Consider the following 26,126-nt stretch of genomic DNA (forward strand, 5'->3'; position numbering starts at 1 on the left):
CTTTGTGATTTCCTCCTGGGTGGCTCAAGCTGATGGGTGCAAATGAGTCTTACAGCACAATGTGATCTTGTAAAGAGTCCGCTCGTGGTAGACCTGATTTCAATGGCAGCAGAATTGGGCCCATTATCTGTTCTGCACTATTGACACCCCACAGGGTGAATTAAGGGGAGCGGAGCAACCTCCCCCTTCTTAATTTAAAGTAACAAATCCATGTTACTTTAACAGGGCATGTTTATATACTGACCAGTGCACTCACAGATGACATATATATATATGCGCGCGCGCGCACACGCACACATAGATCAGTAGGCAACACTGGTTTAGTGTATGATCACATATTGCTCATATGCCTGGGCTGACTAAGAGGAGTGTGTCTGTTAAATAGAGGATGACAGGTAGTAATTATTCTAATACAATACATTGTACACTAAAATGAGGACGGCTGGAATGAGGTGTCAAATACAGGTCATTAATGCTGACAAAGACTGGAGTCAGCTGTAACAGCTGTCTCCCTCCCAGGTGCGCTGACCCCATCTTGCCATATTCTAGTCTCCAAGGAGGCCTAACTGGGCACGGCTCAGGACCCATTCTGCAGGTAAGAAAGACATGAATAATATTAATTGTTGTTTAAGGCAGCGTAGACATAAACCCTTCATGCCTTGAAAATCTGCCACCGAGCACCACACGTCTCTTTTAAATACGTATGACTCTACACAGTCCTATCTAGTCCTGGGCAAGATCAGACACTTTTCTTTTTTCTTTTTGCACAAGATGAAATCGTTGTGATGAGTTTAATGGCAAGTATAGTTTTATTTATCAGTTAGGCACGACCATAACACTCGTCACCAGAGTACTTGAACACCTGGGCTCTCTAACAGGGCTTTTAACAACACCTTCATTTAATCATGCCAATTACTTTCCCCCCAGATTATTAACTAATGCTAGTATTAAAACATACATAACTGATATGGAAAATGAGCAAACACAAAGGTAATGCCAACACTGTCATTCAATTATAAATTGCATCAATTAGCTGCACACAACAGAACTATGAAAATGTGTCCATTGATCGTATGGCACTTTTGGATTGAGACGCACGGCCTCAGGTGTAATAGATTCGTTTTCTCACATTCTCTCAATAATACGGGAATCCAAAGTCTCCTGTGTGAACGAATAACCTTATGTCCCTAGCTGTTGTTCACGGAGCATACGAAAGCACAGGGATAAGGGGGACGGGGGGTGGGGGGCTAACATCCTTTCCTAAGCTGTTTAGCCTTCATTAGTTGTTGTTTGCATCATCCCTCCGAAAACGTCAGATATCATCATTGACTTCATTCTTTCTCACTCCCTCTTCTTCAGACAATGTAACCCTTAGAAACCTGCTGCCCCCTCTCTCTTGTGTCTTAATTACTCCCACTGTCGCTTTCGGAAAGCCCTACTGCTTCGATAAGACGAGACATGCAGCATTTACTGAACCTGCAACTTGGATCTGTAGCATTGGTCCAGCTGCTGGAAAGTGCTGAATGGCAAGCTAAAAATAGCCATTAGAAGCACAGTTCAAAGCCATTCCTTCCATTTCTCTCATTCCCCATACACACACACACACTCGCTCATATGTATATAATCATATTCCCCTTCTGTAATCTGCAGAGTATATATCTGTTTCATGTTATTAAAGGAGACAATATCCTGGAAAGTACGTACAGCATACTAAAGAGAGGTCAGAAAGCTACTTTTTAAATGGAAATCCAGCCAACATATGCAGAAAGAAACAGGACGGGGAGCTGATCCTCAGCACCACTGTGGAGATATGACAATGTACACTAGCTCAGGATCTCCCCCCACATATTCCACTACAGTAGTCACTGCTGACAGTAATTACCATGTGTGGCAGGCTTTGGAGTCCACCATAACACAGTGACATGAGCCTGCAGTAGGCAGCACTGTTCTCTCGTGCTTAGCAACTGATAAATAATACTGCCCTTCACAAATGTTCTGTCATTTTATGCTGTGCATTATGACATTACGTGGAATGGTTTGCATGCTCATCTTTTCCTTTAGTAATAAATAATTTTAATGGAGCTTATTTTATGAATTGAGGAATGATGCGCTACCATTAAGAGATGAAACGTTAAAAGACATTTTTAAAAACCCACAATGCTCTATAGTAATGAGCCAACTCACTCCAACTTTCATGATCATTTGCCCTTATAAACAAAACTGCCATTCTGAAGTAATGGTCCAAAATACAGCTCAAATGTTAAAATAAGGGACCCAGTCCTGCAACCCTGGCTCAAGACAGCAATCTTCACTCACCAAAACAGTCCCAAAATTTCACATATGTAAGAATGACTTGTATGAGTAAGAGTTGCAGATTCAGGCCAAATACCTGTACTTTTAATTATGTTTGTGGAAAAGTACTACTATTATTATTAATACTTATTTGTATTATCACAGCACGTAAAAGGCACAGTCATGGGCCAGGACCCCCCTGTGGTAGCTGGTGTACAAACACAGAACAAAAACGGCCGGTTCTGCCCCAAAGAATTTCTAGTCTATGTGTGGCAATAAAGAGCAATCTTTCAAATGAAAGAGCACTGCTTCAGTGATTTGGCATCCCTGTTTTATCCTGTTATAGTATGGCTTTTCTCTTTAGAGCCAAATCCTGAAATCTTTCCTTAATTTCACGAGGAGGGTGGTGAAACACTGGAATGGGTTACCTAGGGAGGTGGTGGAATCTCCTTCCTTAGAGGTTTTTAAGGTCAGGCTTGACAAAGCCCTGGCTGGGAGGATTTAGTTGGAGATCGGTCCTGCTTTGAGCAGGGGGTTGGACTAGATGACCTCCTGAGGTCCCTTCCAACCCTGATATTCTATGATTCTAATTTTCCCCAGATTTTATCCAGACAAAACTCTTATAGTCAATGAGGGTTTTGCATGAATAAAAATGTCAGTGTTTGACCTCCAGTCCCCAATCTTGCCCCGAATTATGCACGAGTACAACTATTTGTACAGTGAGTGGCCTGGAGCACTCCTCACCACGTACAATTTTAGGTACATGCCTAATTCTGCCCTGGATTAGGTCTTTAATGTATGACAACATAGAAAACTAACATTAGACAACTAGGAATTGTAGCTATTTCTTTCAGTTCATTTCTTTAGGATACTATTTAAATATATTAAAGCTGAATTTTAGGTACTCTTCAGTGCAGTAGTCACAAAATTTCACTAAACCATAACTATTGCTGATTGCAAAAAGGGAGTATGTAATCCTGGTCTTTAAAAATTAAGGACACAATCCTGCAGTCATAGGAGAATACAGGAATGGACCCTTACTCTTACTCTCCTGCTTAGTTTCCTTGTCCCCATCTTCCATACCCCACATCCTCCCCACCTACCATCTCAGTTCTTATTAGCACCTCTAAGCAGGTGCTGTAAACTAAAATAGATCTTTCTGTTTGTTTGAAGACTGCGTCAAGTCCCCTTTGTTTTGTTGGATCTAGGAGGAAGGCTGACAGGCAGAATCAGTTGCTTCATAGCTCATTGCAACATCTCAAGTAAGACAGGAGAAATGGCAAACTTCAAATATATCTCACTGATACCTAAAACGTGATGACGAGAACTAGTTTGGAAACAGATTTTTAAGTGAAAATATATGCAGTAAATCAGGTAAGCAGGCATTACTAAATGAGTGTCTTATAACAGCTGCCAGTTCTTTAACAGATACAAATAACTGGATGATATTTTAAGTAGGGTTGGTTTTAATTCTCTATTTAGGCTGGGAGTCTAAGACGGCTAGGTGCCCCCAATTCAATGGGAGTTGCCTTCTTTGAAAAAAATCAAGCTTTTAACCACATTTATCAACTCTAAATCCCCGCACAATTTAAAAATATACAAGCGTTACCAAAACTCTTACCAGACTTCTCTTAATGGGCCTGCCTCACCCTAAACACTCATTTGCCAGTGGCCTCCGCTCCACAATTTCATTTAATTCCCCCCCCCCCGCAAAAAAAATATTCACAAACTTTACCAGCCACAATCAAACCAAAGAGATGGGAGGTTTTACAGAGTGTCCCCCTCCCCCACACACATAGTATTTACCTCTCAGGCAAAAACTGATCAGTTTTGCTTTTATTCAGCTGGTAAATTTTTAATTGGGAGGATCTTAAATTGTAATACAGAAAACACCATTATTTCATGTTTGGTGGCTTTATGCTGTTCAGTGGTTTGGGGTTGACCCTCAAAAGTGCTCAGCAGCTGCAATTCCCTTGATCCGCTCAGAGTTAAGCCCCCGGAGAACTGATGCAGAACTATAAATCTTTGCGGTGGAAGCTGGACGTGAAAGCAGACAAATGAGTTGCAGGGGGGAATCAAACCCTGGGATTTTGTTTTCAGTGCCTTTCGTATGTGTATAACCATCCCCACCGGGGCCAACGGAGGAGGTGTACCAACCCAGGATTTTCAGGGTTAAAACCATGAGCCTTTAATGCTTGAGCTCACGGACTAAGTCCCATACCTGGCAGCTGCAACTGACTCGTTCATCGGTAATGTGGATCAGCCACTAGAAGGAGACACTGAACAACACTCCCTTTGTGCAGGCTGTACGTGCACACAATTGTGTGTGCAGGTTAGTATCTGACAGACAGGTGGCTATCGAGCCAAGTGCGCAGGCAAGCCATGGATTTGTTCTTGCTAAACGCGCATACATTTGCATGAACGTGTGTCACAAACTTGATGAAAATCAGGCCATTTTTTTTTTTTTAATGTCAAGGGTATGGGGATCAGAGGATAGAACCACAGGATCAGCACTGGGCCAAATTCTATCACCTTTACTCTTTTTGAGTAGTACCTTACTCCCTGAATGGTTCCTTTGCAATTAAATGTGAGAAAGTATTTCTCCCATTGTGTTCATTGGCTCCTTTTAAAGAAAAGCCGTGAGATCAAAAGATTCTGAGATTCAACAGCCTTCACATAACCATAAATCAATAGCATACTGCCTCTTTAAAATCTTCCATTGCAACGTTCATTACTAATTTTTACATGAGGACGAGGGGGACACAACATATTTAGTTGCCATCAGACCCTTAATAAAATGCACCATCAAGTTCATTAGTCACATATGATCTCTGTCCATCTGCTTAGGTGCATTCATGTCACATTATCAAAAGCAACTGATGTCTACTAATGATGCTTGGCTGCTAGACACAACTTCGAATATCAATATGAAAATAGTTGCACAAATAGAAGGTCATTTCCATTAACTGCCTGAGATGTGAAGTGGCTACTAGCAAGCAGAAACATTCATCTGTGGAATCAAATAAAATAACCTGCAAGTATTTCCGGCTAAAGAGGGACCAAAATATTAGTCAGAGACTCAAGCTGGCCAATGAACTCAATACTATCATGATAATAACTAATGCCCTCTGAATTACTGATGGGCATGGTGAGTGTGAGGGACAAGAAGGAAGGCACCAGGAGATAAAAGCAAGTGTCCCTGAAATTATTATGTGCCTCAAAGCACAGAGTCCATTTATTTTAGTAAGTTTCAGTTTTTAGCTTTGAGGCACAGGATACTTTGGTTTAGAGACCTGTTATAATGTGTTATGTTGACGGAGGTCTGGGTCTGCTAGGAAAGACAAACCGTCAGGATTAAATTCTCATATGGGACTGAGAAGCATGTTTTGTTAACATCTAATTCATCCGTGTGCCAGCTCTAGGATCTTGAAGAGATTGTTGGGGCCAGGGCACAAGGGGATGCGAAAGAGCTTGGTGGCCCATGGATCCACTCAGGAGCACATACAAATGGACTTCCTGCCACCATCACTCCTTTCCCCATGCAACGCTCCATGTATTCCTGCCCTTTTCCCTTCCCATTGTACGGGCCTCAGAGGAACCGTTGTAATCCCCACAGAGCTGCTGCAGAAGGAGAAAGCTAAGTACCTCAGAACTACTAATATCACAGGCCTTTGTAAGTAGTGATAGCTGGGAAATCAGGAGAGAAGGATCTCTGTGTCCTTACCCATCACCTATGGATTCCATGGGGGGAGGGAGCGGGAGTCAGGGAGAGATGTGCTGAGCGAAGCTCTGTCCCTCTCCCAGGCAGCTGGAAGGGCACTGTCAGAGGCCCACAAACCCTCTGCGGAGGACTGTTAACCACAGAGACCCGCTACCAGCTACACCCAGTGAAGGTGATTCTTCTCAGGCTACACAAACTCACTGAGGCCACGACCACAGATCTCCAGCCAGTGCCACGCCTCAGTGCATTACATTCATAATTTGATCTTTCGGACATTAGAAACACTGAGATGAAAGCTGGACTCAGTCCTTAGTCGGGCAAAACTCCATTGACTGAATTGGTTTGGACCGAGTAAGAATACAAGGCTTGAACAGGGAAGCGTACCAATTCAGGAAATCACTTAAACACATTCTTAACTCCCTCACACGTCCCATTGGAGCTGAATAAGGATGGTCTTAAGCATGTATTTAAGTGTCTTCTGAACCATGCCTGAATAAGAATGTGTACAGTAATAAGTAATGAAAATACTCGGATACGGACTCTGAACACAGCACACATTCACGTGACCATGTGTTTTGGTTTTCTGTAGATCAGAATCTAACTGTCCTTTGTTGCAACTTCACAAAGACAATGATGCCATATCCACTAGTTGGGGCACTGATGCTGGGATTTCCAATGGAGCTTAAGGAAGACAGCCTGGAGTTCAACTCCCCACTGAATTTCAATGGTTGCCTAACTCCATCAGGTTCTTATGAAAACCTCAACCTTAAAACATCAACCAACATTCTTTTGGGATCATTTTCTAAAAAGTTCCTAAAAGATATCTGCCCATCACTTTACAACCCTTCCAACTTTTTGCAGGTTTTATGTTGTACTATAACACAACATAAAATACTCTCATCTCCTTTGGCACAGCGTGATATAAAATTATCTATTGCTACCTTGTATTTCCTACCTGCATTTACCCTTTTCTGATCATTCAGTAATATTTGCATCTAGCAAGGAATTTTATATTTAAAAAGGTTAAAATGTATTCTATTGTTTCCAGTGGAGGGAACTGTCACTAGCAGATCCCAAGAAATAGCTAAAAATTCTAACCCTCTTAAATAATAGTCAAATTGATGTAAATTACAGGCCTTGTGTTAGTAAAGTAAATAATAAAAATATGATAACATTATGGAAGAGAAATGTAGAGCGAAGTCTACATCTATGTGGATCAAAAGGAAAGTGATTCCAATGTGTGAACCAGAAATATTGAATCCTAGAATACAAGGAATACTATAATAATGAAACCACTATCCTCAGAGTGTTATGTTAAAAACATTTAAAGGCTAGAGGTCAGTCAAACTGTTACTTGTCATCCGGTTAGCTGTCTGACAAAGGCAATTTAATAAAGACAGCGTGTTTAGCTATTTTAAATTAAAGTGATTGATTTTCATTTAGCATTTGTCCACCAGAGTTAGTGGAAGTTGCAAAATTCATTTCAGAATGACCCAACAGGATTAGAGCCATATATACTTCGTGACAGAAAGCAGCATTAATACACTATTAGCTGTAATTGAATTAATTTTTAAACCTATGTTTAAATTCCATTAAGGTTAAGACATAAACCATCGAAAGGCAGCACATTCAGTGTTGAAATGTTTAGGCTGACAACACTCCATTGTGTCACATTGTTGGGCAAAAACAATAAATAATAGCACAACGTTCTGAGTTATGGGATGACAGCTTGAACGTAAAACCCTACTGGGTTTTGACATTTTATGCAACAATCATATATTCTTTTATTATATAGCAATTTCCCTTTTCACAAAAACAAACTAAACCAAACCAAAAAGCCCTTACCATCCCTGGTAGATTTAAGAGAGAGATTTTCTGAGGGAGTCCCAAAAATGAATTCTTAAGTTGTTAGTACAGAGTGCTAATAAATCACCTGTTTAATTCTCAATGAATCCATAGCTCATTATGGACTATGGGCATGCAAACGTTAATCTGTAAAAATAAGAACATCATTTTGAATCACAGTAGTGGAATAAAAAGAAGTGATGAATTTCACTTTTTTTTTTTTAAACTGTCCACCTGCAACATACAACCACCATGTACATTTGTTTGTAGGTTACCTCCCATCCCCAACTGTTTGTCCATTTGTGCCTGATCCTGAAAAGAACTGGGCATAATCTATTGAACTCAATGAGCTTGGTCCTGCTCGCATTCAAGACAATGATCTTCAACCCTCTTTCTGCCCTGCCCCCCTCCACAGCCATTAATTTTAATGGTTCAGGATTAATCCCAATGGGACTATTCGTGTGCCTAAAATTATTGATCTGCAACTCTCTGCAGGGCTGGGTCCATAGACTGTAAACTCTTCAAGGGAGGGAATATCTTCTCTTCTGTGTTTACACAGTGCTCGGCACAGTCCCAATGTAAGGAACCGTAATATTATTTAGCATTAACAGTAATAATACTTTCAACGGTATGCATACTTCAAAACAGCATGTCCAGGTGAAGATCTCATATGCCAAGTCTCACCAAACATTTTGTCACACTGTTGGCAACTGCTAAAATATATTTTATTACGGACATTTCTGATATTTAAAAACTTATTTTCTGTCCCATACAGGTCTTGTCCTAGGAGGAAGAATGGTAGCTAAAGCTGATGGGCTGGGAACAGAGTTTAAATGTAATTTTCTCCTGCTACATTCATTGAAGTTGATGGGACTAACCACCTGCTTAGAATTAAAAACATGAATAAATATTTTGCTGAATCAGTGCCTTAATTGTCTCTCTCTCTTTTTTTCGAGGGCACTAGGGCCTGACACAATGCCCAATTAATAAGGGAATCTTGAACCACACCCTTTCCTCTCCCACTGCTTTGTCAAACCATGTCCCATCCCAAATACACTGCATTTGCTGACCAACAAGTTTCTAGCATCCTGTTGCTTGTTGGCACAAAGTACTTGTGGATGCATATGCAGTCCTAGTTGCTAAGATGCCATCAGATCATCTGATTCTCTTAATTGTCCCTATGCCAGCGCTGTGTTGAAGGTTTGGGGAACCTCCTCTTCCAGGTGTGTTGAGAAATGTGCTATCCCACTACTTCCAGTGCAATTATTTGAGCATGAAAGCTGAAAACTGCTGTGTGTGTTAATTCCATCAAATAAAGCTAGGTCATTAAAACGTTCACAGAAAGTGAAAACAAAAGGGGTGACATCATGACCAAAGCATATTCATATTTAAATCTGAGTGAATGTTTGTAAAAAACCATCATTGAGTTCTGGTGTCTACTTTTCTTACAGCATCATTGCAAAGGTTTTCATCTTCTACTTCATATGTCTGGCCCATGAATATTGTCCTCACTTTGCGACTCAAGGGGAAGAGACAGGCTGTAAGCAAGGGGTAGAGGCGCTACAGCCATTTTATCCAAGGTAGTGAGAAAGTGAAAGAAATCATGCCCTACTTGGAGATCGAACCATGAGTAGCTGCACTCCCAATCTCACCTTCCACCAACCAGTGAGGAGGATTTCCTGGGCTCACTAACAAAAGCAGATATAGATCACTTATGGCACCGCAACTGGATGATGGCATGATAAGACCGCCTGGCATGCTCATCAACAAACAGGGATTCTCCTGGCTCGCCAAAGCAGGAAGTACACGAACTGCAGTGGAGGGTAACATGGTTCACCAGAAGAAGGCCGCATCAGTTCACAGCTCAGTTTGGACATGAAGGACCTTCAGCCTGGAGACATTTCTAACGTGGTCTGAATCTAAATGAAACCCAAATGCTGAGACTTCATAACAGCACTTTCTCCTCTTGCCTAATTTATATGCTCAATCCCTAATTTAATATTTCCTCTGGTGTACAGTATTTTGGTAAAGATGAAAACAACATTACTGAAATTTATTACTGTTGCCCTAACCAGGGCTGTACCAGGATGTACTGTTATTTGTCTATCTATCCTAACTGTCCTACAGTAACTTGTTAAAAAAAAAAAGTGAAGGATTGAATATTAGGAACATAAGAACGGCCATATTAGGTCAGGCCAAAGGTCTATCTGGCCTAGTATCCTGTTTTCTGACAGTGGCCAATGCCAGGTGCCCCAGAGGGAATGAACCGAACAGGTAAATATTAGTTCAAAGACATTAAGAAAGATGCAAATGAAAACATTTCTGTTTGAAATATGTATGGATGTCTGTTTACCTACAGATACAGATGGACATGAGCTTCTCTTTGGTGAAATACACGGATTTATACATCTACACATAAGATAGATATTTATATAAATCCCCATACTTCATAAAAGAGCAACAGAGGCCCATAGACATATGCACAGGTACCTCTATCTATCTATCTATAGATATACATATGTCATTCAGAAATATGGGTGTGTGTATCAATATCATATTTCACAAAAAACTCCAGATGCTTATATACATATTTACAGACAAATACATCTCTCTCTCTCTCTCTCTCTGTACACACACATACATATTTCATACAGAAATACGATATATGTATGTGTTGGTGTGTATGTATATGTGCAATATAGCCATATTTCACAAAGGAGCATCTGATGCTCATGTGTAGACAGTGTGTTAAGGCTCTTCCTAATTAATAACCTCAATTAAAACCTCTTGGCAATCAATTAAGATTAATGACAGAAGTCATCCTCTATCCCCCTATGCCCCCATCTCGGGCTGTGAAAACCCCAGGTCGTGAAACTTTAATCCTGTTATCTGCTGCCTTCTCCATCTGAAAAGCCTACAGATTAACACAGCCGCCATTATCGAATTTACAACCAGCCGCTTGGACAGCTGCCCTACTTTCAGCAGTTAATGGAAAAGGAACTAATCTGGTTAAGAGCGTAGGACTAGTTCATAAATCTGGGCGCACAAGACAGTTAAAGCTGTCACGTCTCTTCTGGAGAGTAGCAACTGAATTAAACTGTCAGCTTTCTACTTGCTGTTTCTTGAGGGTAGCCAGCCTTTCCGTAAACTGGACTAATGAGATACTCAGCATTAACATAAACCACGTCAGCCCCCACAGTACATAATAGCTGTGCAGGAGTTGGGGTTTGCATTTTATGATTGAGCTTGGTTAGATATGTACTGCATGCTCTTCAATCCTGGAAGACTGATTAAACATAACTGTTCTGTTGCCATCTACTTCCATACAAAGGTGTTTTAAAGAAATCAAATAAGCAAATGTGAAATTTTTAAAAACAAACAAACAATAATTCACTCAAACAAATTATTGGAAAAACCAAATTGAAAATAAAATGTTCATTTCTTCATATAGCTCAACCTTATAAAAAAAAAAAAAAAAACCACTGTCATGCTCTTCATGGCAGCTGAGACAGCAAGTGACAGCTGTAACTGTAACCAATTCACACTGCACCCAGAAAAGATTGACTTTATCTTCCTTAATAGGCATTATCCCCATGCATTCCGCACAGCAAGCGTGGCCCTGATACTCATCAAGCTCTATGTGCTAAATGGCCTAAAATGCTCAGCTTCCCCATAGTGGTTTGTAAACTAATGAAGACAGCAAGAATGGCTCTGGCTCCACACTTTGTGGTAGCATGGCAACTCTAGGCCAATTAAAAATAAAAAACTTAACGCATTCAGAGGACACATCTCATGCTGTGGGAGGAAAGCATCCTGAGACCTTTGTGTGTTTTAAGCTGTAACTCGCTGTACTCTTAATAAAAGCTATAAAAGCCTATCTACGGTGGTTACATTTAAAAGTCCACTCTGATTTCAAAGGCCTGCCCAAGGACTGTTCCAGCAGGATTCCCCATTTTTATTGTATGGGCTCACCAGACAAACATTTCAAAACTGTAGTGACCATCAAAATGTACACGTCTCTTTATTTCAGGTCAATTTTTCAGCCTACTCTTCCAGACGACTCCTAAATGCTGATTCTAAGCACAGTTGCAGTAATCATCAGTAAAATGACAGGATGTGCCAACAGTTATCATGTAGCTGTGTTTGAAATGACTCAGTTTCCTGCAAGTTAAAGAAATAACTAGTGTTCATTAACAAATGTTGGCTTTTAATAGAGACCACTGCATTAAAAGCACCTATCAGATCCTTCATTGACTGACAGCTGAGAAATTATGATCCTTATATTCCCAGAATGATGTATTATAGGCCAATTTTACAAGGGTCCTTTTTCCTGATGCTGATTTTAGTGGGAGAGGTGGACACTCAGCACCTGGTAGGACTGGAGCCTCTAGGCTACAATATTTTTAAAAACTGCTATGGGGCAATACAATTTACACTGCTGCTGAGTTCTCTGCTGAGAAACTGTTACTGTTTAGATGCACCAGTTACTGAACGTTGCCTCCCCGAAAATAAAACATAACCCTAAACAGATGACACATGTCAACAACTAATAATCCATAATGATGCCTAGCTCATAGTTAGCATTTTCAATCTATCGTTCGCGAAGTGCTTTGCAAAGGAGAGAAGTATTGTTATTTCCACTTTACAGATGGGGGACTGAGGTACAGAGAGGTGATGTGACTTGTCTAAAGGCATGGACCAGGAAAGGAACCCTGAATTCTAGTCCTGTGCCTTACACACTATTTTAGATTTGACCACAACTTCAGAATTTAAATCGGAAATACTAGGGGAGTTTCAGAAGAATGCACTAAACTAGTTTTACTTCCACTTTCTTGAAACATTTCCTTCCACTTTCCTGAGAACTGAACAGGAGCACCTAGAGATTTTTAAATGAGCTGCTGGTCTGCTGAAATTTCAGAAAAAGCTTAGGCCCAAATTTTGCTCTTCAGTCTGCATGCACAGCTCCCACTAAAAAATATGAGAGCCTTAAACTGTGATATTTTGCCAGAGGGTACCCAAATTGACAGAAAACATGTACAGGAAAGCGATGCATTTTCACCCCACACATATCATTCTTTTTGCACTCCCATGCCAGTACAGAGATTCCAGAAATTCAAAATACACATAGACTTTGTTAAATACAGAAAGGAATATTTAAAATTCTTTTTAAAATCTCACTTTTTAAACATAATCCTTTCCATGTTTCACGAAATCAAATCAGATCTCCACCTTATGTAAAAATCAGTGGCAGAGCCATCCTGGGCTTCAAAATGCCCGTTGAATTCAATGGGGCAGGATCTGACCCTCTGTCAGTATCACATCTGAAAATGCTGCTGGGCTTGGTTTGATGTAGAAGAAAAAAAATAATTTGCGTAAATTATTTTTTTAAATTACTCAGGAAACAATAACAATTTTCTGACGACGATTACTCTGTTCTTTTAATCTTTGTGAGCTCATCTACATGACGGATAACATTTTGAATTGTAACCATGTAAAAATAATACAAGCCAAACCCAAACAGCCAAACTCTTATTTTGTATACCGATGTCATAAAAATAGTCAAGATGTTTAATTTTTTTAAAAGACAAGAATAAAGTAACAAGCCTTGCTGCTTCCAACCCTTGTTTCTGGTTTGAATCCCTCAATACTAACACAAATATTCATGAGTGAATCAAGAAAATACCCTCTTCCCTGAAAAACTAGGCTTGTAATGGGAACGCAGGCAGACTCAGTGGCACCACTGTAATGTATGATGATGGACTGGCTGTAGGCCCATGAAGTTACAGCATCATGTGGAACAATCCGTTATGATACTAGTAGGCACTGAATATTCATTAATGAGTTACTAAAATTAGTGCATCTAGGACTAATAGGAGCCTAGACCAGAGCCTGCAGCTTACTATACCATACAGAGGAAAAAACATCCTGATATTTGCTGAACGTGAATATAGTGGAACGCCAATGCAAGTACATATATACACGCACACAGCCATACACCAGAGTAACAATGTGCAGGCAGTTGCTGTTACCTTGCGGAGTTGCTGTGGGCTGAGTGGAAGAAAGGACTCTCTTTTTACTGGCATGAAGATAGGTTTCTTGGGGAGGAACTGCTTCCCCTAACACCCTGACCACCTTTGAAGGGGAATAATTGGTTTCTTGGCCACTCCCCTCACCTGGCTAATAGTTCCACGTCAGAGTTGTCAGCAGAGAATTGTCGTAGGGTGCACAGTCTTTTTAAATTTCCACAACACCACTTGCTGGGAGTCAACCACAGCTCCCAGACTTCAGGGAGGCACGACACATACACGCAGCCTCTTCAACAGCATCTGCCACAGCCTTGTGGTGAGCTTCTGGGGGCCGAAGTCAGAGGTGGCGTAAGTGGCGCAGAAGGTGCCTATGGGTCAATTGGCAGAGCTAAGAGTAAGTTGGTCTACTTACTTCCATCATTTCCACTGGCTTATACCAATCAAGGTGCAACTTATATTGCCACTTACGCCACCTCCGAATTTGTCCTTGTGAAGTCCTCGCTGGGGTGGGGAGAGAGTAAGAAGCTCACAAAACCCTTACAAGTCCACCTTTGAGTGAGGACAACCCCTCAGGATATGAAGAGGCCTCTGAGACCATACAGTCCAGCTTGACTACACAGGTCTACTTAGGCTCCATGCCATAAACACACCAGGACCGGGCTCTGACCCTAATACACAAATATCCTATAGTGAAATATGATGATCCTTAAAGAATTCCAAATGCAAACACAAGCCTCTCTCTACAGCAAGTTTACTCAAAATAATACTCTCCAATTTATTATCTTAAAACTCTGCAGAAACTAAAAGTCCTGGTCAAAACAGTCACACATTTAAAGGCAGGTTTAATGTAGGACTCAAGTACACTGTGGCATGCAGCTTCCAAAGATGCTATAACTTATGGTAATCGGCCGCATCAGAAGAAATGATCCATCCAGCTAAATACAATTTTTATATGTGCAAATATAACTGGTAAACGTAATCATCTGACATTTCAAATTTATTTTAAAATGAATCATCTTGCTAACTTTCTCTGCCTCTCATGTTTCAATAAGAGATTGAAGGGGAGGAAAACAGTGATGTATATTGCCTGCAAAAAATCTGTGATTAGTCTGGCTCAAAATCGTGGGGTTTCTCTTATACAAGATACACTTATAGCCCAATCTTACTAACACTAGCTACCCTACAATCAGTTTTTAAGCCAAAATCTCTATAAATACCAAAGGGGATTTCTGCTCAAAAATTGATGGCACAATCTTCTGACTAATTACTACTTAGAATTTGCTTCCTGTAACAACCACAATTTGCTACGTGATGAACAAGTGCAAAGGGAGGTAAAGTCCCTGCCCCATTGAGCATATACTTGAAAAAGTGTTTCAATGGAACTGCTCATAGCAGTAAAGCTATGTTACTTTAACAGTTTTTCTATGGAATATGATTTATTTGCTCGGATAGTTGCTTACAAAATAATGTTATCATGAAAAAAAATACATTAGCAGCCATATCGGTATTACTTCTTTAGCTTTTATCATGTATTCTTGTTCTATGCAATTTGCATGCACATTACCTTTTATTATAAAAAAATCACTTTTTAAAAGAGGGTGAAAGTATCGTATGTTCTAGGACATACTGTACTATTGTTTTTTTAAGAAGAATTCCCCAATAAAAGTAACGGCTTTCATCAAGCCCATCAATAGTATTATTTATTTATTTTACATGCATTTTTATGCCCCAATCCTGCAAACATTATGCATATGGTTGCTCAATCATAAGCACATGAGTAAACCCATTGAGTTCAATGGAACTATTCACATACCTAGAGTTATTCATGAGCATAAGAAGTGTTTGCAGGCTCAGAAGCCCAATGAGTATCAAATTTTGCAAATCAGCACGGTCATTTGGAGCATTTGAAAACGAACAATTTTATTTTGCCTTTTTAAAAAAACAAAACAAAAAAGCAAACAAACTTAGAACAGTTTAGACCCTGTTTAGCCACGGTGCAAACCTGTGCCGAGTTTCTTGTCAGATGCAATAATGAACCCCACAAAACAGGAATTTCACAACAGAGACAATGACAGACATCCCCCCTTTACAACGGTGCTACGAGGAGTCTCTGTTACAGAATACAAACTCAGCTCTGCTGTGTGGCTGAGAGTGTGGAGATGTGGTCTGAAGGTTAACATAACCTCAATTAAAGCCAAGACGCTTTTCTGACAGTTAACTGGTTTATGGAGCAACCCCAAAAGTACTGAAGTATGAATGCATGGTAATGCATCATTTATAAATTACCTTGTTAGTGCACAGAACAAAACAGGGCTTTGAAAACAAAACAAACTCCTGCTGCAGACTCTAGCCTGTTTGATGGAACCCCTTCAAAAGAGTTCATGGCTTAATGGAGGCTGTTTACGTGGGGACTTCGATCTGTACCTGCTGTCCCCTGTCACTCCCTGGAAACTTGGCAGCAGATGTTGCCGCGTTAAGTTGTCTCTGAAGTGGCTCTCTGCCCTCGTTTCCCCACCACAACAGAGTCAAACTATATTAGATCTCTTTATTTGTGCCTGAGGCATGTTTGGGAGTGCAGCTGTGTCCACCCCCACTCTACCTTTAGTGTTTCAGCCCCCCAGGCGGCAAATGTGAGACCAAAACTGTTCTGCCACTCTTAACTACATCTGCTGACAATCCAGCAGCCTCACTGCAGGCTGGTGAGGACCTGTGTCTATGCTCTAAACAGATGTCGGCGACAACCTGCTAGCTCACACCTGGACAAGCTTCCCTAACCTTGTGGATTGCTAGCTGAAAAATTTATGACTCTAAGGAGTTCCATCCACAAATCAAAGCCTCTTGACTTGACTGTGTGCGGCCCTCAAACTGGGCCACCCTCGGCATTAGCTGGCTTGTAGGAAAGAGAAGAGGCGTGGAGGGTGCAGGGAGGGAGTGGGACGGAGAAGAAAGCTGTCTCTGCTTTGATACTTCATGCCTAAACTTGAATTACGTGATCAAGAACTTGAATTCAGCAGTGAATTCTCCTGAAAATGAGAACTACCAGGTTTCTAAGCAATAAAAGAAAAACATTTGTTTGGCCTGCTATTTAGCATGACAGTACTTCCAGTATGTGTGTGAGAGAGAGAGTTGGTTTGTTTACTGACTTGAACTCACAAGAGGTATAGCAGCAGATCTGCACTGAACAATCTATGAATAAATAAAAGGATTTTTTTTCCCGGGGTATAAAACATGCTGATAGCCAGACAGAAGTTGTGTTCTTATGTTGCCACGGGTCATACCCCAAGGACAATGACTTCATCCAGCATTATAAATTCTACCCCTCTCTCAGTCAATTGAAATTCAGCCAGATCTTTTCCTCTCTCTCATTCTCTCTCTCTGTTTCTTGTAAAGGAAGACACTGGTCACTGCCTTCTCGGGTTCATATAAAATAGAAGTCTCATTTCCTGTTGGTTCAAAAATTTGTTTGCTTATTTCTATGGCAGCAGCAGTTTACAAAAGTCCCGTTTTTACACCTGCAAAACCACAAACTTTGGCAGCAAAATTACTCATAATTTTCAGCCTGTTCAGTTACTATTTTATCAGTGCCTCTACTCTCATACCGCATTTACCTGTCAGACTGTCCGGTTTTGTATATGGCACATACGTTTGCCATGTGGATCTACTATACCTAACTGTATTTCCAACACACTAACAGTAGCAATCTTGCAACTACAGTAAATCTATTGAAAATGTTCATGTACAAAGCTGTACATTGTTATAAAAGGATTATCCCCACCTCCTACTCTCCTCTCTCACATTTTATTCCTTCCACCACCACTCTCTGCCTCCATTCCAGCAAAATCTTGCCATTTTTCCATTTAGAATAGTTCCAAAATCCATCCTATACCATCCATTTCTATGAGGAAAAAAAAAAGATTAAAAAAAAAAATTGGTCCACGCCCTGGCCTTTGAATGCAGCACCCTCTTGCTTCTGACCTCCCTAATTTTCACATAGCACCCTTCTAGTGTACACTATATATATCACCTCCAGCATCACCCTCAGGTCCTGCACTAGCTTTCAGCTTCCTTCTCTACCACATTCATCCTCACCTTCAATGCATTGCAGAGCTCTGGCCCTACACCTTGGAGCAGACCCTTGTCTGGTGCAGAATTTATGCCAGGTTCATAGTTAACCTTTGCTGTAATGAGTAATGTAGACAGCAAAGTCCCGGCATGAGGACCTCTCAGCTTTATTTCCCTGCAAAGTGTCTCGCATCCATGCCCCTGTACAATTTTTAATGTAGAGATATTTCTAAGGTGCTCCTTGAATTAGAGCAAGTCTTGTCCTATGCACCTGCGCAGAAAGTAAGAGGACATAAGCCTCTCCCCTTTTCTCCCCTGTGCGACCTACCTGCCTTACAAGTGGCAGTGCAGGGAAGAGTGGGGCTTCTTGGGGCTCCTGCTTCCTGTCACAAACAGAGAGGCAGGCAGGGGTAGGGAGTGGGCAGAACCTTGACTCCATTCCACTCCCATTTTGTGCCAGTCAGTGAACTAAACCACAACAAAATGGCTAGGGTGACCAGATGTCCCAGTTTTATAGAGACAGTCCCGGAATTTGGGGCTTTGTCTTGTATAGGCACCTATTACCCATCCCAATTTTTCACATTTGCTATCTGATCATCTGCTGCTGGTTAAGGCCTGGAGCAGATTATTTCCCCTCTGGAACAAGGAAGGAAGCAGGGACTGAACCTGGTCTGCTTCTGGAACAGTATCAATGCACACTACTCTTTACTCAAGGATAGTGATACATCCCCAAAGTATCTTGAGGAACAGTACCTAATAATATCAGTAATAGTGCCTACTGATGACAATGCATAATAAATGGGCTTGTATTAAACAACAGGCAGGTTGCACATTTGTACTCTGCATCAAGGACATGTATTAAAAAAGTTTTACATAAGTTTCCAAAAAGCCCTAATTTTGCTATATATAAAATCAATTTCTGAATGAGAGTTCTACTAAGTCAGTGAACCGCTTAGGAAGAAAGTTAACAGATAAACTGTTTTAAAATTATGGCAAATTAAAGTTAAAAGAAAGGAGATATGGAATTAATGGGGAAAAACATACTTGCACTGTCAGCTTGTACTGCTGCTTACATGATAAAAGGATATTTATTTTGTTGAAAGGGAGAATATTTCTAGAGTATAGCGTTTCCGTGCCAAATTCTGCCCATGTCTGAATGAGTGGGTCCACAGATTTCAATGGATTAGCAAATCTGCATTTGTGCTGGCAGACCTCCAAGGGGGATATGCTTTGGTCAGTAAGTGGAAGATGTCGTAAAAAACATGCACTGAGTATCCTCTAACAGGTGCATTGGAGCAACTTTACTGAGTATAAGTTATTGTTGCATTTAGCTGGAATAACCTGTTCTAAGTCTCCTCCTCGGATTTCTAGCCAATAAGGAGTATAATGAAATATTAAATATCTTAAAGATAAGTCACAGATCCCAACATAAAAAGACATCAGATGGATTTGTGACACTCTCTTTAGGACATGGAGACCAGAAATCAATCACCCACACTACAAGTTTGGGGAGTATTGCTCTTGATGGAGTTGCACCATCTCCCCCCCACCCCACCCATTTAAGACAGACAAAAGACTTACAGCATTCTTCATTTTAATTAACTGCTTCAGGACACCAAGGGTCTGCAGCATGTTTTGGCTGGTGATGCATCTCTTTAATGGCACTACTTTTAAATGATTGTTTGTTTCTCTGTTCATCAGTTTGTTTTGGCTTTAGAATCAAAGAGTTAAGAACATGAAGACTGTTCTTCTAACCAGTCTACAGAGACACAATATATGAAATACAAAAGCACTTTATTAAGAATATCCTGTTGCCTCAGTAGGAGCTTTCTGGATGGTGCCATGAGCAGCCCCTGTCATGATCTGACCTGCTGAATTACAAATCTTACAGCTTCCATCCTTAAAACAAAGAAACTAATACTATAAAGTGATTGTACAACTTGGTTTAGCTAAGAGGAGTGCATTATCAATGTTCATTCTTATTTATGCCCAGAGGCTTAATTTAATAAATACACCAGGGGGTGTTATGAAATAGAACCAACTCCCTCTCTCCCTCCACCACCACTAAATGCACTCACACACACACAAACCTCATCTCCTTGCTGTGGTCGCATCAAAGATACCCTGTCATACTGCCGTCGCAACAGAGCCCACAGTGCGTCAAGTCGACCCTGTAACAATAGAGCAGGTTGATTTTGAGCATTACAGTGTATATCAATTAACAGGGACATATTTAAATCGAGATAGCTGCTGTCCTGTGTTGTCTGCCAGGGAGCTGATTTAGCCACGGACTTTTCTACATGCAGAGTTGTTCAGGTTTAACTTAAGGTATGATTTTAAACATGTGTAGTTAAATGGGTGCAGCAATCTGTATGGACACTTTAATTTTGGTTTAAGCCCTGATTAATTCAGTTTAGATGAACCAAATAAGAAAAGGTTTAAGCTAAACTGAAATAAGCCCCCTTAAACCAAAATAAGATTGCCCACCCAGAATTTGCTTCGGTCTAATGACACTGGTGCAAGTCTGTGTGCAGACAATCCCCTAATAACAGTGAATGACGAGTGCTGCTTAAGTGGGACAGTATAAGCGTAGATCCTAATTAATGGGAACAAACCGAGCCAGGGACAAATGATTAAGTAGTGGCTCCACTACACAGTGGGGGGATCGATCTAAGTTACACAACTTCAGCTACGTGAATAACGTAGCTGAAGTCGACGTACTTAGACCTACTCACTGAGGTGTCTTCACTACGGTGAGTCGACTGCTGCCGCTCCCCCGTCGACTCTGCCTGCACCTTTTGCAGCGCCAGAGTACAAGAGTCGACGGGAGAATGCTTGGGGGTTGATTTATCGCGTCTAGACTAGACGCGATAAATCAACCCCTGCTGGATCGATCGCTGCCTGCCAAAGCAGCGGGTAGTATAGACATACCTGAAGTGTTAAATGAGTGGGAAATTCTAAGGCCTGGTTTACACTAGGAAATTAGGTTGCTATAACTATATTGCTCAGGAATACAAAAAATCCACACCCCTGAATGACGCAGTTAAACCGACCCAACCCGCAGTGTAGACAGCACTAGGTTGATGGGAGAATTCTCCCATCAACACAGCTACTGCCTCTCAGGGAAGTGGAGTACCTACGCCAATGGGAGAACTCCCTCCCGTTGGTGTAGGTGGCGTCTTCACTGAAGTGCTACAGCAGCACAGCGCTTTAAGTGTAGACAAGCTCTAAGCTATGGGCTTTTCCAATATAAGGGCTTGTCTACATGGGAAGTTATACTGGTGTGAGGTAAGGTATGAATTTAAAGCATTACACCGGTATCACTTGCCATATGGACACTTTTATTCCATAATGAGAGTGCCTATTTCCAGTTTAGTTTACGTCACTTTGGAAGTAGTTTAAACTAAACCAAAAAAACCCAATATTATTCCAGAATAAGAGTGCCTCACGGTGAGTTATACCAGTATAACCATAGTGACTTAACTATACTGGTATAATTATATATAATCTCCTGTGTAGACAAGCCCTAACACTGTGACCTCATCTATACAAAGAGTTGCACTAGTTTAACTAAAGATGGGATTATAAACTGATTTACGGTAAACCCAACTTCTGTTTGTAGGCAGGCCTTAAAAGAAAAAACATGATAATCAAACAAAGATAAACTGCTTTTTGTTTATGTATTTTTATGCATTATTTTATTCAGATGACCTTTTTTTCAGTCTTCTTTATTAAACAGCTTTTTACTTAACTGAGAGTGATGCTAAACGGGCCGTTCACCAGGTCCCTGGAGAGCTATACCCGCTCTTCAATGGTCCAGTCCTGCAAGGCGCTGAGCACCCTCAGCTCCCATTGCCCAGCTCCTTGCTAGTTCGAGCCCCAGTTGCATTGTTGACTGCAAGGTACCCGAACCCTTTGTATGTCTATTTGCTATTATAAATTATTAATTTTTATTTATTATTATTATTCACCAGGTTACATGACCTGGTCAGATGATATTTTGCAGGACTGACTAGCCATTTGTATGGTTTATTTCTCTGTTTGCTAACTGCAGCTGACCCATTTAAAAAGTATCTTCTGTTTCAAGTGAAATTACCAGTTTCAAAGATGTTCCCCATTTGTGTACTAGCAATAACTAGAAAGGCAGATGAGTCTTTCAAAATGAAAGAAAATTTTAAGTCTGATGCTCTGCAACAAAAATGGGTAGCTATCAACCTGCCTGACTTGTCCATGAATTCTCTTACATAGTACAGTAGGTTTGGGTACTTCGATTTTTTTTTCTGAAAAGATAATTTTCATAGTGTATTAAAAAGAAACTATTGATTGTTTTGCATTGCATTGTTTTTCTGCCCTTTATAGTACTCGTGATACAAATGAATCCAAACCATTCTATTTCTTGAGCATTTATGTTTTAAAATATTTAAGTTGTGCAGATTTTACAGAATATGCTTTTCAGTCTATTTAATCCCTAGGAGGATGCGGTACTGAAACGATGCATGCTGAGAACCCTGTGGGGCTGTAATTAAGTCTAGTATCAAGAAAGCTTTGCGTGCCAGTGCCCCAGGGTTAGCATTGGTGAAAAGTTCTGTTTACTTTACATCCAAATCATGTTACTATGTAAACCAGAGCATCTAAATTAAATCGTCATGTGACCTGGATGCTTTCTGTCTGGACATTTGCCTATACACACTTTAATCAAAGATGTCCAAAGACTCCTATCCAGCTTTTGAGAAGAAGGTTACTGTTGGGCTGGAGGTTGCTCATGCAGTCTCCAAAGGGAAATCTCTTTATTCAATAATATTACTAGCATCAACCATTTATTTTGCTTTCATTTATTTTAGTCAGGTTTCTGTACTTGACTCTTGTTCTTGTTGACTCTGTGCCTATATTTATTTTTTACTTTTTTTCTTGCAAGAATATCTTGGACGCAGCAAATTGTTTAGAAAAACTAGTACAAGCTGTAAACAAAACAGCTTTAGATTTTTAATCCATCAGATGACAAATGTATGGTGAAATGAACAGAGCAAACATCAATAAAAGGGAATGATCTGATACTCTTCCGTTGGTAGTACCTTACTGTAAGAGTAGTCCCATTGATTTCAGGACTCATGGTTAAGGCTGTGGGTCTGTCACGGAAGTCATGGATTCCGTGACTTTCTGGGACCCCCGTGAAATTCCACAACTACAGCGGCCAGTGTGGCTGACCCCAGGACTGCCCGAGCAACTGGCCCCAAGGACCGCCTGAGCAGCAAATGGAGCCGCTGACCCCAAGGATGGCCCGAGCAACTGGCCCCAAGGACCGCCTGAGCAGCAAATGGAGCCCCTGACCCCAAGGATGGCCCAAGCAGCAGCAGCAGCTGGTGGGACTGGTCCTAGGGCCCTCCAGAGCTGCAGTGCCCAACCCCCTCCCCCCCGGGACGGCCCTGGCCCTGGGGCCTGGAATTTCTGTCGGCAGGCCTGCCTGTGACTAAATCTTAGCCTTACTCATGGTGTAAGGCAGAGATTGGCAACCTTTGGCACGTGGCCCATCAGGGAAAGCTGCTGGCGGGCTGGGCCGATTTGTTTACATGCAGCATTCGCTGGTTCAGCCGACTGCAGCTCCCGCTAGCCGTGGTTTGCCGTTCCAGGGCAATGGGGGCTGCGGGACGTGGCAGTCAGCACATCCCTCAGCTCGCACTGCTGCCTGCAGCGCCCATTGGCCCGAAGCAGTGAACCGCGGCCAGTGGGAGCTGTGATCGGCTGAACCTGCTGATGCTGCATGTGAACAAACCGGCCTGGCCCCACAGCAGCTTTCCCTGACAGGCCGCGCGCCAAAGGCTGCCGATCCCTGGTGTAAAGGATAATTCATTGTGAGTAAGGGTATCAGAATCTGGTGCAGAATAATGAAGTTTAAAATTAAGGGCCACATACTGCCACCTCTACTCACTCTGAGTAGTACTTTACTCCAAAATAGTTCAATTCACTTGAATGCGATTACTTGAGGAGTAAGGTACTACTCAATACGAGTAAGGGCTGCAAAATCTGGCCTTTAATATAAAGACACAGCAAAGTGACATTCATTTAAAGATTAAAAGATTACCTTAATTGGAGTATACCACTTTTCCTGAGCAGCTTGTGAGGTAGCCTTGGGTTTAGGAGGTTTCGCTTGAAAGGGCTCTTCTGGTTCGTCTGGGAGTTTCACCACAGCATTTTTGGCTTTTTCTAACCTAGCGCCTTCTTCTGTAGACCCCTTATCACCCCAACGAACCTAAACAAAATGAGAATATAAGGTATTAATATAGGCATATGTGTACTAAATAATAGGACTGGGTAAAAAATATTAATTCCAATTTTTTTATGGGGGGGGGGAAAAAGAGGAAAAAAATTCATGAACATTTTCACTAACATGTCTCGTGATTTTAACCAGCTCTCCTAGATATGTCTTGAAACATAATTTGCTAATTCTCAATATTGGAAAAGTAAAACAAAATATTAAATGAAGGTTGTACCACAGTGGTGGGCAACCTGAGACCAGTTAGGGAAATCCGCTGGCGGGCTGCGAGACAATTTGTTAACATTTGCGCAGCTGCCCGCAGCTCCCATTGGCTGGGAACAGCGAACCACAGCCAATGGGAGCTGCGGGAAGCAGCAGCCGCACATCCCTGCGGCCCGCACCGCTTCCCGCAACTCCCATTGGCCGGGAACGGTGAAACACGGCCACTGGGAGCTACGGGCGGCTGTGCAAATGTGAACAAACTGTCTGGCAGCAGGCCAGCGGATTACCCCGGCAGGCTACAGGTTGCCCACCACTGTTGTACCATATATCAAAAGAAGGCTGTGACACTGGAAATTTGGGAAATCTTTCCTTACTAAAAGGTACAAATCTACTCTAGTTCTGATAACTTGACTTTTCTAGTTCAGATATATTCGGAGATCTACTTTAAACCTGTCTGCGCAGGACTGGCTATTACCCGTCCTGAACCTCAGACCCATGGTAGTTTTTATGGACAAGAAAGAACTATTTCTTCAACAGTATTTTTTTAAATGGAAGCTGATTGGAGCTGCTCAGAGGTTTGGAATATTAGCAATAGTTCTGTGGGAGACAGATAGCGGGCAGGATGCAGATGAAGTGGCCAAATGTGAATGACATGGTTATCTCCATCGCATTGGATAGAATATATATGTGAATATTTCAAATGGAAAGAAAATCTGTATTATTGCTTATGGTAAGAAAGGCATGTATTTGCATTGTGATATAAAAGTGAACTCAATATGCTGTAAGGATACAGAACAGAAGAAACACTGGCCCCATCAAAGGAAGAAAAATGTCTTGGAGGAAAAAAACATGATTTAAACAGTGAGCCAAAGTCTAATCACTTACATTAGTGGAACCCCACTGCAGTGAATGAGGTAGTCCAAGCGTACGCTAATAACTCACCTGGTAAAATACAGGCTGCTATTTCTTGGGCAGGGGATTACTTTGAACCTTTCTGCTAGGTTACTTAGGGACAAAACAAACAAACAAACAAACAAAAACAGGGACTCTTCTTACTGCAGTATTAGACTGGGCTTTCATTTCCAAGTAGACCCTATGAGTCATAAAAACGTTTCTGTATCTTTCAGTACTTTTACAGTGTTTTTGATGAAGTCGTTAATACATGTTTTAAACACTGTTAAAACCATTTAGTGCTAGATGGTGTATTCCTTATAGAAGAAATGATCTTCCCTTCAGCTTAAAATAGCTTCACTGAGAAGAACCTGAAACTTGTGGAGTCTGACATCCCAATTTGATAAGAAAACTTAAGTCTGTTGTGGGCTGGGCCTGCCAATGCAGCAACAGAAAACTTTCAGGCAATTTCGAAACACAGAGCTGGGAAGAATTTCTCAGAGTTAGCTAACGGTGGCTAAACTGTGCTGGACTCTCATGGAGGAGCAATAGCATTGCCTGGGAAGGCAACTTCTTATCTGACCTTCCTAACAGAGGAAACGAGTTGGTGGCAAAGTGAGAAATGGACATGGTAGAAAATAGGAATGAGAAAAAGGGCCCTATGGTGACACAGACGATAACCCCCTGGAAAATGGGAAGAACAGGGGGAATGTCTGTGGTGATGGAAAGGGATCTGGAGCAAAGGCAGAAGTTTGTTTGGGAGAGATGAATTTCAAAATGATGTCAGAACATCCGAGATGTCTGAGGCTGGCTG

The 26,126-nt window shown here is 41.3% G+C and overlaps 1 protein-coding gene across 2 annotated transcripts in view; it reads right to left on the minus strand.

Moving 5' to 3' along the window:
- ANTXR2 (ANTXR cell adhesion molecule 2) overlaps positions 1 to 26,126 on the minus strand; it is a 172,129-nt gene that overhangs the window by 50,327 nt on the left and 95,676 nt on the right. For both annotated transcript variants that reach the window (XM_074950469.1, XM_074950470.1), the window contains 2 exons: positions 24,026 to 24,193; positions 20,037 to 20,117 (listed from right to left, as the gene is read on the minus strand). In XM_074950469.1, the coding sequence (XP_074806570.1) occupies positions 20,037 to 20,117; positions 24,026 to 24,193 (249 nt within the window). The remainder of the gene's footprint in view (positions 1 to 20,036; positions 20,118 to 24,025; positions 24,194 to 26,126) is intronic.

Source organism: Natator depressus, chromosome 4 (assembly GCF_965152275.1).
Source record: "Natator depressus isolate rNatDep1 chromosome 4, rNatDep2.hap1, whole genome shotgun sequence".
NCBI classification, from domain to species: Eukaryota; Metazoa; Chordata; order Testudines; family Cheloniidae; genus Natator; species Natator depressus.